Genomic DNA, 10,544 nt, shown 5'->3' with positions numbered 1-10,544 from the left:
AAGGTTAGGAAAAGGGTTAGGTTTAGCTAAATGTACCTCTTCAGATGCAAAATCGTTCAATCCCAGAACGTGTTCAACTGCAAAACAATTAGGTGCCGTCCTTCTGACTGGCATGCGCAACATTGCGCGTGCACCGAAGTGTACATATCACACCAAAGACAGTAAAACGCACTTCTCAAATCAAATCTGTCGTATGTTTACACAAGCATACACATTTTCATAAGAATATAGCTCCATAATTTACTTTACTACCATCATAACTTCGCTTTTCCTGCTAGCTTTGTTTAACCTGAACGAGACACCATATTGCGTCACATGTTGAGTTGACCAATTTGACTTTTTGTGGGTTCAGATGGTAGTTCTCGATGTTCCCAATCGTTTTAGAAAGTCAAGTTTACAACTGAAACTGTATTTGGCGTTTTGAACACTAGCTACAAGTATTCTGTGGACTTTCGAGTTTCTTGATTTGTATGACATACAATACAGTTCTCAGTCGTTTGAAATAAGCTACGACACTGCAGTGTGTTGACATATTAGCTAGCTAGCTAACTTGCTAGCTCATTGGCCAGTTTCTGGGCAAAAAGAAAATAGGTGAGTTGTTTCACGTTAGCAACAACATATTTTTAAAATCATCAGAGGCAATGTGGTATGCCAGCTAGTAGCAAAACGCGTTTAAAACCACGAACTCCCAAGTTAACTTAGCTAGCTAACGTTAGTCTATATGGCGACTCCTTTGACAGTACTAGTAACTGTTAGCTAGCTACCTGTAACGTTAGTTAACTTGTCATGTACTGCGTTAGCTAAACGTCACGGTGGCTTGACTTGGTTTTATATTGTTATATTAAGTGTAACCCAGTTAAAATAGATTTGTAAAACACAATTAAAAGTATTATTGTCTGTTTTTGTAGCTATGGCCTTCTACAAAATAGAGCTGTGTCAGATGCTTTTGCGTTTGCGTCATTGTTGAAGTTGGTGACTTTATAAATTAGTTGAATGAACCATTGTCGATATCTCTACAGAACAAAAGATTTCAGCTATTGTCGTTTAGATTATTGTGTGTGTGACTGTGCCCTCCAAACGTTAGTTCAGTCTGGAGGCCAGGCATCATCAGTCTTGCCTCTCTACAGCTCTTAACCACACTATATTCAACTAATTCTAATTGTGGCGGCCATTCAAGACCATGACTATGTGATTCTTTGAATCTGGTGTTGGGCTGGGCGGAAACATAAGCCTGCACATACAGCAGCCCGTCAATGCCAGAGATGCCCAGTAAGTAAGTAACCTTGCACGAGTTGGAGCGGCTCATAAGAGCAGATCTCCTGTTTCTGTAGCGTGAGGCAGCTTAACAAGTATATCCCCTGCACGGGATGCTAGTCTATTGCACGTCCTTACTCCCAATCTATCTCCTTAATGCGGGGTGCCATTTTTACTGTTTTTAGTATGACTCGGTCAGGGATCGATATCCCAACCTTCCAATCTCAGGTGGACACTCAAATCACAAGGCCACTGAGTTGGTTAGAGTTGCCCAGCCCTATACTAAATCATGCAGCAAAGCTCTTAGATTTTGCCTTCAATGTTTTCTCTTGGCCCGGTCAGTTTTGGGCACTGCTTAAACCCCAGAGTGGTACTGATATTCCTATATCTCTCCAATCTACAGCTACAGATGCGGCTAAAGGATCCCTTCTCGTTGAAAGTCGTCGGCATGACTAAGCGGACTAACAAGCCAAGGAAGCCTCGAGATGAGGAGTCGTCGGACGAAGTTAGCGGTAAGATCATGCTCCCTGTTGTGATGAAAAAAATAAATGTTTCTATATTGGCTGCCTAAAAAAGTTTAATTGACCCAATAAAGTTTTTATTTCACCTTTATTTAACCAGGTAGGCTAGTTGACAACAAGTTCTCATGTACAACTGCGACCTGGCCAAGATAAAGCATAGCAGTGTGATCAGACAGCAACACAGAGTTACACATGGAGTAAACAATAAACAAGTCAATAACACAGTAGAAAAAAGGGGAGTCTATATACATTGTGTGCAAAAGGCATGAGGAGGTAGGCGAATAATGACAATTTAGCAGATTAACACTGGAGTGATAAATGATCAGATGGTCATGTGCAGGTAGAGATACTGGTGTGCAAAAGAGCAGAAAAGTAAATAAATAAAAACAGTATGGGGATGAGGTAGGTAAATTGGGTGGGCTATTTACCGATGGACTATGTACAGCTGCAGCGATCGGTTAGCTGCTCAGATGGCAGATGTTTAAAGTTGGTGAGGGAGATAAAAGTCTCTGCTCTAGTAATGGATAGTCCAATCATGTCTGATTAATTCTATGGCAGGGGACTCATGTAGTTCAGATTATGCCTTTATTTGACATCTATTGTAAATCATGGTCATTAAGGGATTTGTAGATGCTGGGTTAGTGAGCAACATCAATGTGTTGACTTCTTGCTCCTCAGGGCTGACCTGCCAGCATGTCAGCAAGGCGGTGGACCTGAGCTCAGTCAAGAAGGCGGTGACCTCGAGCATGTGGTCGATGTGTTCAGATTGCCTGAGGGAAAGGACTATGATAGATGGAGAGCCAGCCAGTGGCCACGACATCCTCGTATGCCTCAAGTGCGGCTTCCAGGTGAGCTTGGACTTTGAAATATTTTATCTAAGGTGGGAGGATGAAGGTTCTATCAGTATGTTGATGTATGAATTGCTGCACTTGACATGCGATTCGGAAATGATTTGTAACAATCTGACCGGCAAAGAGTATGGATGGTGGTAGCCTATCTAAGAAATGGTGATCCAGTGATCTTTACCCCTTTCACAGGGCTGTAGCGAGTCAGAGAGCCAGCACTCCACCAAGCATCACCAAACCCTCCACCCTGAGTCCCACTGCATCACCGTTAGCCTCGGGACCTGGAAGGCCTGGTGAGGACCCTACAGCAACACATGGAATGTACAGATTATAGCAGGACGACAACATTTTTTTTACAGCCATTCTGCCATTCCAAATAGGCTGATGTAGCACTATCCCTTTGTCTTCACTGTAGGCAGAGGATCTTGAACTGAAAAGTTATTTGAATATTTACATTTTGCCTACATTTTGCCTCAGAATCTCCAGTAAATGTTGTGAGCGGTAGTTATTCACACCACCTAAAATAATGACAATTTCATATCAGTAAGCTGATGGCTGTGTTTGTTGCTTTTTCTCTCGCTCTCTCTCCAATTTGTTCACAGGTGTTTTGAATGTAATGAAGAGCTCTCCACTCACTGCAATAAGAAGGCTTTGGCCCAGACCCTGGACTTCCTTCAAAAGCACTCTGTCAAGGCAGCCTCAGGTAACACGTTCAACACCTGACAAGGCCAACCACTCAATGAAAGGTGATACATGTGAGGTATATTTATGTGTAGACCAAGAGAACAGCAGGCTACCTACCACCTGAAATGAAAAAGGGTGGGTAAAACAGTGATGCCGCACTACACACTTCTTTTTCAAATTGAATTATTGACGTTTCTTGGCCTTGACAAAGGGGCTGGACTGAATGAAAAGCTGAAGAATTGAATAAATGAGAACCACTATTCAAAAAAAACTCTTCTATCTTCTAGGCTAGAGCCAAGATTTCCAAGAAGCAATTTCAGCTTCCTTTCACTTCTATGTATTTTGAGTGCAATTGCTATTGGTTTTTACAATATGTGCTAATACATAGAGATATAGGTTATTACTGAATGCAGAAACCCTCTGTGGAGACTCTTCTCCTCTATAAACTTACATTGGTGACTGTAACTCCATTGATCTTCACCTGAGGGTGTGGAGTTGAGTGCAACACACCAACTCCCCCTGGTGGCCAAGGCTTTTTGAATTCCAGAATCCAGACACGTTTTTCTTTGAAACTGTGGCCCATAAAATTGTTAGCTAAGGATGTGCATCTCTTCATTCATGAAAGATTCGATACGCATCGAGCTGCATGGGCTCGATGCGTGGTCTGTAAGTCGCTTTGGATAAAAGCGTCTGCTAAATGGCTTATTATTATTATTATTATTATTATCCCGGAACGATACGTTTTAGTTTGAAACAATTCGGTGCGTTTCGGTTTGATTATGGGAACAAAATGATGTGATGCGATTCGATGCACTATAATGTATTGCATGAACACATTTCTATTTAAATATCTGCTGCTGAAGGGAGCTCAGGGACTGGGCCTTTCTGATCTGGATCTGTCTGCGGTTACTTCTCTAAGCTGTGTGTGTGTGTGTGTGTGTGTGTGTGTGTGTGTGTGTGTGTGTGTAGGCAGTTGAGCCCAGACTGAGCATCTACCACCCCACTATCAGATTAGGGGTGGTGGAAATGTATGCTTTTTGTCTGAAATGACATCACCCACTGATTAACTTGTCATTTTTACAGATTCAACATGTTTTGAGCTAGTACTATGTCAATATTTATATTTAGAAATTAGCATGGTATTTAGCCAATTAATATTATGCGGCTTTGGATTTTACCCTGTCTTGAAAGTGAATGGTTTAGACAGGGTTCGTCAACTAGGTTAGGCCTTGTGACAATTTTTGTTTCTAAGCTAAGTCTGCGGGCCAGAACATAATTTGTATATAATATTAGCACAATTAATTGGCCTACACTATGAATTGAACAACATTTTTAACACATCTGATTAGTACATAATAAATTCAGTGACAATAACATAATCATTTTGATCTGATTACGCTCATAAAATCACCATGACCCTCTTCATTTATTTTAGTCTTTCTCTGTGGGTTGATTGGTGGGGGAAAACAGGTCTACGGAGCCTATTGTACACGACACTACTTTTTCTAACGCCAACATTTGTTCAGAACAGCTTGGTCGCAAGAGAATATGTCGCTCTCAAAAAGTATCAAAAGAAAGGTGGATAGTGAAAATGGAAGTTTCAGGGAAGAATGTGCATTCATCTTACCGTATTTTCCCAATGCCAAGCCAGTGTGTCTTATTTTGCAATGAAATAATTCAATCTCAGACATCATTATAAATCTAAGCATGGAACTTTCAAAGTGGCCTTCCCGCCCCAGACAGAGGCCAGACGCAGAAACATTGAAGCCTTAACTGTAAGCTTCACACACTGCATTTTTGGCAGACATGTTTTGTCACTTAATCAGGTTAAATCTGTAGTTACAAGGAAGAGGGAAAACTGTCATGGACATGGTGGGAAAAACTTGTAGCCTTCCGGACTTGTCATCCGGAAGGCTACTGCACTTCAGCACACTGAAGAAACGACAGGCAGTGGGACCAGGCCGCAGTATAGTCACAGAGGTGATGGAAGACTTCAGCACACTGAAGAAACGACAGGCAGTGGGACCAGGCCGCAGTATAGTCACAGATGTGATGGAAGACTTCAGCACACTGAAGAAACGTCAGGCAGTGGGACCAGGCAGCAGTATAGTCACAGAGGTGATGGAAGCTTTCATCAAGCAGCCGAGGGACAACTTCTCCACCAGATTTGAAGACTACAGCATGCCTGAAGATATTGCATTTGTACTTGATCCTCTCACAGTCCGCCCAGGTGGACAATACTCCTCCCTTGCTAAGAAAACGATAGCCTCTCTGGATGAGGCCGCAATTCAAACTGAGCTGAATTAATTCCAGACATTGAGCCAAATCAGGGATGCGCTCAGGAACGCCGAGTCCTTGTGTGCGTTTTGGGTGGCATGCTCAGAGGAATACAGCACAATAAAGATACTCGCGTTTTATGTGCTAACAATGTTTGGATCGACTTGCACCTGTATTAGTCCTCATTTTGTTCTATGTACGCAATATAACCTCACGCAATATAGACTCACGACAGGAACCGGCTTTCACATAAGTCAATTGAGGTCAAAATCACATCCATCTCACCTGACATCCACAAGATCGTATCTGAGGGAAATACAACTTTTCCGATTGAGTAAGTAACTTAGTGGCCTATATGACTGTATTTAGAAAATACTAACATTATCACGAGTGCTTATCCAGGGATATTTAGGTCTTAAGCTGACAGTATTTTCTGTTTATTCTGTCGTTACTGGAACAGGCTATCCCGATACAGACATTCAGACACACATTGCCTTTTTTTCTTAAAATGGTTTTATTTAAGCAACAACAACAACAAGAAATGATTGTGAAAGATTCTGTTAAGCCTCACAGTTTAAGCCTACCTCAGCCAGTTAGGTTATTTTATATAGGCATAGGCTCGGGAAGAAATAGACTCCAATTAAAGCACTCTTGTTGATTTGTAAAGTCAAATTAAAATGAAGATTATTGTTGAAATCAATTACTCGTTGTTGTTTTGTTTTTCTCCATATGTTGCTGTGCAACACTTGCATAACATGTTAGCTATATTATCAGCACCAGGCACTGTTCACCTCCTATTGATCACTGCAGTTGTAGCTTTACGTTTCAGCAGCACAACAAAATGTTCCCGCAGCCTGCTTTTAGTTGATTGTCTCCTGCATTCTCTCTCCGCATGAATTAGGTTAAAATGTAACTTTTGCATTATTTAGATGGGGTAACTTCCTTCTTGGGACATTGCATTTGGGAGTTTTTGCATCTCAGGTCTGAGATTTTAAAATAATGTATATAATTTTTTTTAATGAAAGAAATATTCAGAATTTATTTGGGAGTGCCAGTTGGGGAACCCTGGTTTAGACCGTTTGGAATTTAAGCTCAGACCAATGAATACGAAATGATTGCTGTCCTTTATGAAATGACCCTGTTCATGTACAAATGACCAAATACACTGACACTTTAAAGCAAAACTATTTCTTATGAGGAACCTGAACAATCTAAATCAAATCTGAATGATTGAAAACACCAATCAGCAGTTGGATCTGAGTTGCTGCTTCCACTCCCATAGGCTACACAACTCCGGTAAAACACAATTGTCTGCAGTGCATTTGGTAACAATAACCCAACAATCTACAATGGTTGTCACTCAACTAATACAGCACAGTGTGCACAGTTGATATCTGACAGTCATATGCACTTACATGCATAAAAGTTTGGTAGGCTACTGAACTGAAGGAGAGGACGCAACAGTTCAGTCGCAACAAAGAAATCATTTTTGGAATACAACAATATGAGTAAAAAAACATCCATTAGTGAAGGCGACTCTTAACATTTGAATCGGTTTTCTGACCGATGCATGCTTAATTTGGATCGGTTTGTGCTGCACTCATATCTTACGCATCAGTACCCGGTTCAAATGTTTATTGGTGAGTCGTTACATCCCTATTGTTAACCATGATTTTCCGTATCAGTAAAATAATCCTCTGAGTATGTTGCGTGTAATAACCGGTATTGCTTCGCAAATATGTCAACTAATCATTTGCCGTAGTTTGCTTCAGATTCAAGAATGTCCAAAGCTTTGTTACAGAACGTTTCTGCATTAAAAGACGCACTGAGGTGTGTTTTAAGTTGACGGAAGCTGTGATGACCTCCCCATTTATGTTGGTCAGGGCCACACTATGGCTTAACTGTTGACATCACTGAAATGAAAAGCTGCCGTTTGGAGGCCACACGGGTGACAACTGAAAACTCGTAAAGATAAGATGGTTCATTGTACAGCTTTTTCTCCTATTGAAGTGAGATGTAATAAGGAATTTGGTAAATGCTTTTGTGAAGGGGCTTGTACAGGATAAATTTCCTTGGAATTTTCAAGTAAATATTTCTTTATTCTGCCTTCCCTGCACTTGCCATGACTGTTTCATGATTCTGCCCCTTCACAAAAGTGGTTGTGTAGCCTAGCCATGCGTTTCCCAAACTGTACAGACCAAGCCAATTCCACCTTACCCCAGCCAGCTGAGCCACCTTCAACCAGGCCACCACATTCTCCTCGACCCCCCCCCACACATCCTCCCGCCTGCCCCGTGTTCATGCCTAAGCTTAGGCTGGTCCACCACAGTCAGTCAGGCAGGCTGTAGTGATGTGGGAGTGATGCTCCAGTTCCCCGCCTCTGCCGCATGACCGCACTCATTAGTGGCATTAGGCGCTTGAGCGACGCTCCCCGGCTGGGTTCCCTGAAGAACGAGAGCAGCTGTGTGGGGTCCGGCCACTGAGCCCCCCCCACAGTCCCCTCAGCTCACTGTGCCCTCTGTCCCATGCTGCATGTCTCAGCACCTCTGGGAAGGGCCTGTGGGGCATGCTTGTGGGAGCCAGGGTCCAACAACGAGTCCGAAGTGTTGGAGATCAACAGCTGCAGCACATTCCCAGGGACAAACAGTCTCAATGACTGGACACACACACACATTCCTTCAATTGACAAGCATTTCACTATACCCGCAATAATATCTGCTAAACACGTGTATGTGACAAATCCATTTTGATTTGAATTGTATAGATTGTGTGAATAGGTACATCATGTTGTTGTTGTTGGTATATGAGTTTGTGTTGGGCTTTTTCTCTTCCTGTGTCTTAGAAATCACAGAATGGTGCTGTAGCCTCCGGTATTATTCCCCCAGCTTCAAGGGCACTGCGGTTTGAACATACCACTATCCAATTAGATTCTCCATTCCTCCTCTCACTCCAGCCATGACAAAGCGTACAGGACTACACAGAACTGAAATTCCATCTTGTTCCCTCGTAAATGACGAGTTTGTGATTGTGATGGCAGAGTTTGCCATTCCTTTTCATGAAACATGGTGTGCTCTCTAGATAACTTCCTGTCAACCAGTGGAATAGACAACTTGCACGAGGCACAGTTACACATCGATGTCGCTGATCCTTTTTTTTTTTTTTATCAGTCCCTTTGAGTCTGTGGGGGTGGCAGGGGTCCAGTGTTGAGGGGTCACAGAGTGTGAACATTGCTGGGCACCAACAGCCAACATCCCTTCCCCTTTAACTCTACGTTACCTGTCACCGTGCTTCCCACCTGATTGTTTCACACCGGCTGGCGAAACAGGGACAGAAAACGGGCGGCCATTGTTGCGGCGAAAATGAACTGCTGCTGTCAGATGGGGAGCTGGTGAATTGCATTTCTGCTTGAAGGCCAGGTTTTTAGGCAAAGTCTGTTGTTGTATTCTCTTTTTACCATAGACCCCAGGCACAAAAGAGCCCCAGCAAGAATTTTTCTGAATCCATAATAGTTTTGTACAACAACAGCTCAGGGAAGAAAGAAAATCTATTAACCGTACTCTCTCACCAACAAGGCCTTCAGCTCAAGTACCAGAGTCCCACTAAAAGGAGACTTGACCTCAGGGAGCTAGTCTTCGGCTTGTAACACAGCTGGGGTGTCTTTGTGGAGGAAATTAAAATGTTTCTTTTGAAAAGGCATCAGAGCTTGGCGCTCGCTGCGTTTTGCCCATTATTTTCTGGTATTGATTTTCATCCATCCAAGTGAGTAATTTTCCCCCCTCTTTGATATTAGTGTACTTGCAGCAGCAAGGACACGCACAGAATTGTACGGAATCTACTACTAATCTACTATTAAACTATTACATTTTTCTTCCACCTCTCTTACTCATATACCAAAACCAATGGCTATATGTTTAATAGATTGCTTGCGCTTTTTGAGCTGGTATTTTTTTTATTACATTTTTTAAGACCAGCACACAATCTCATAACGTCTCTATGACCACAATATTTCAGTATTTAATGCTCAATAGAATTAGAAGTATAAGAACCATAGCTTGATATCCAAGGCTGATGACACAGAAATGTTTCTTCAAAACTAAATGAGAGAACCCATGTCAACTTTGTTAAAGGGGCAGTTCAGACAACATGATTTGAATGTTTTCTTGATATTTCTCCACTATAAGGTTGAAATAACTCTGAAATTGTAAAAATTATGATAATGCCATTTTACTAGTGTAAGAGCTTTTTGTATTTGAATTTAAGCATGTTTAGGTGGGATGGAGTTTTTGGGTCACCGCATGACATCACAATCTGATTGTATTATTCTGACCAATAACCAGTCACGATTTATTTGCATAGTGTATTCTCCTACTTCGAAGGGGTAAGCGGGGTAGGCTCTAGACTAGAAATATTGAAATTTGTATCAACACAACCACATCAGATCAGATTGAGCATTTTAATGGCAAAAGGAGGCTCAAGGAAAAAATATATATATATATAAATTGAGTTATTTTAATGAAATAAACACCCACTGAAAATGAAAATGACTGCATAGGGGCTTTAATATGGCTGCTCCCACCTTAATCTCCTTAATCAACTCTACTGTTGTTTCAGCGAGAACTTTACCTTTCTAGTTGCTGGTGTTATGCATTTTTTTGTATTTCGAAAGATGCTAGCCACAGTGGAACAGAATGCTGTACCTGGTGAAAGTAAACATTTTTGTTTTCTCTCTCTTCTCGACAAATAAACACATTTGTGCTATAGAAATATTTCCCTCCTAAAAGAGACCATCTTGTGCAATGCATTCCATTTATACAATGGAGCTAGACACACTTTCTCTTTTTGACATTTTGGTTTTATGTGTTCAGCCTTTTTTTCATCTAGGACCTTCAACTGTGAGAAAACAATGTATTTGTTGTGTCCATTTCAATGGCATCTCTCAAAGGATACAACTGAACTCTTACCA

The 10,544-nt window shown here is 41.6% G+C and overlaps 1 protein-coding gene across 1 annotated transcript in view; it reads left to right on the top strand.

Moving 5' to 3' along the window:
- Positions 1 to 106: 106 nt before the first annotated feature.
- LOC118367272 (ubiquitin carboxyl-terminal hydrolase 45-like) overlaps positions 107 to 10,544 on the top strand; it is a 49,016-nt gene continuing 38,578 nt past the window's right edge. The window contains exons 1-5 of the mRNA XM_052494066.1: positions 107 to 591; positions 1,658 to 1,766; positions 2,454 to 2,623; positions 2,813 to 2,913; positions 3,223 to 3,323. Of these exons, the coding sequence (XP_052350026.1) occupies positions 1,664 to 1,766; positions 2,454 to 2,623; positions 2,813 to 2,913; positions 3,223 to 3,323 (475 nt within the window). The 5' untranslated portion in view covers positions 107 to 591; positions 1,658 to 1,663. The remainder of the gene's footprint in view (positions 592 to 1,657; positions 1,767 to 2,453; positions 2,624 to 2,812; positions 2,914 to 3,222; positions 3,324 to 10,544) is intronic.

This window comes from Oncorhynchus keta, chromosome 34 (genome assembly GCF_023373465.1).
Source record: "Oncorhynchus keta strain PuntledgeMale-10-30-2019 chromosome 34, Oket_V2, whole genome shotgun sequence".
In the NCBI taxonomy this organism is placed as follows: domain Eukaryota; kingdom Metazoa; phylum Chordata; class Actinopteri; order Salmoniformes; family Salmonidae; genus Oncorhynchus; species Oncorhynchus keta.
This window is presented reverse-complemented; position numbering and strand designations above follow the sequence as displayed.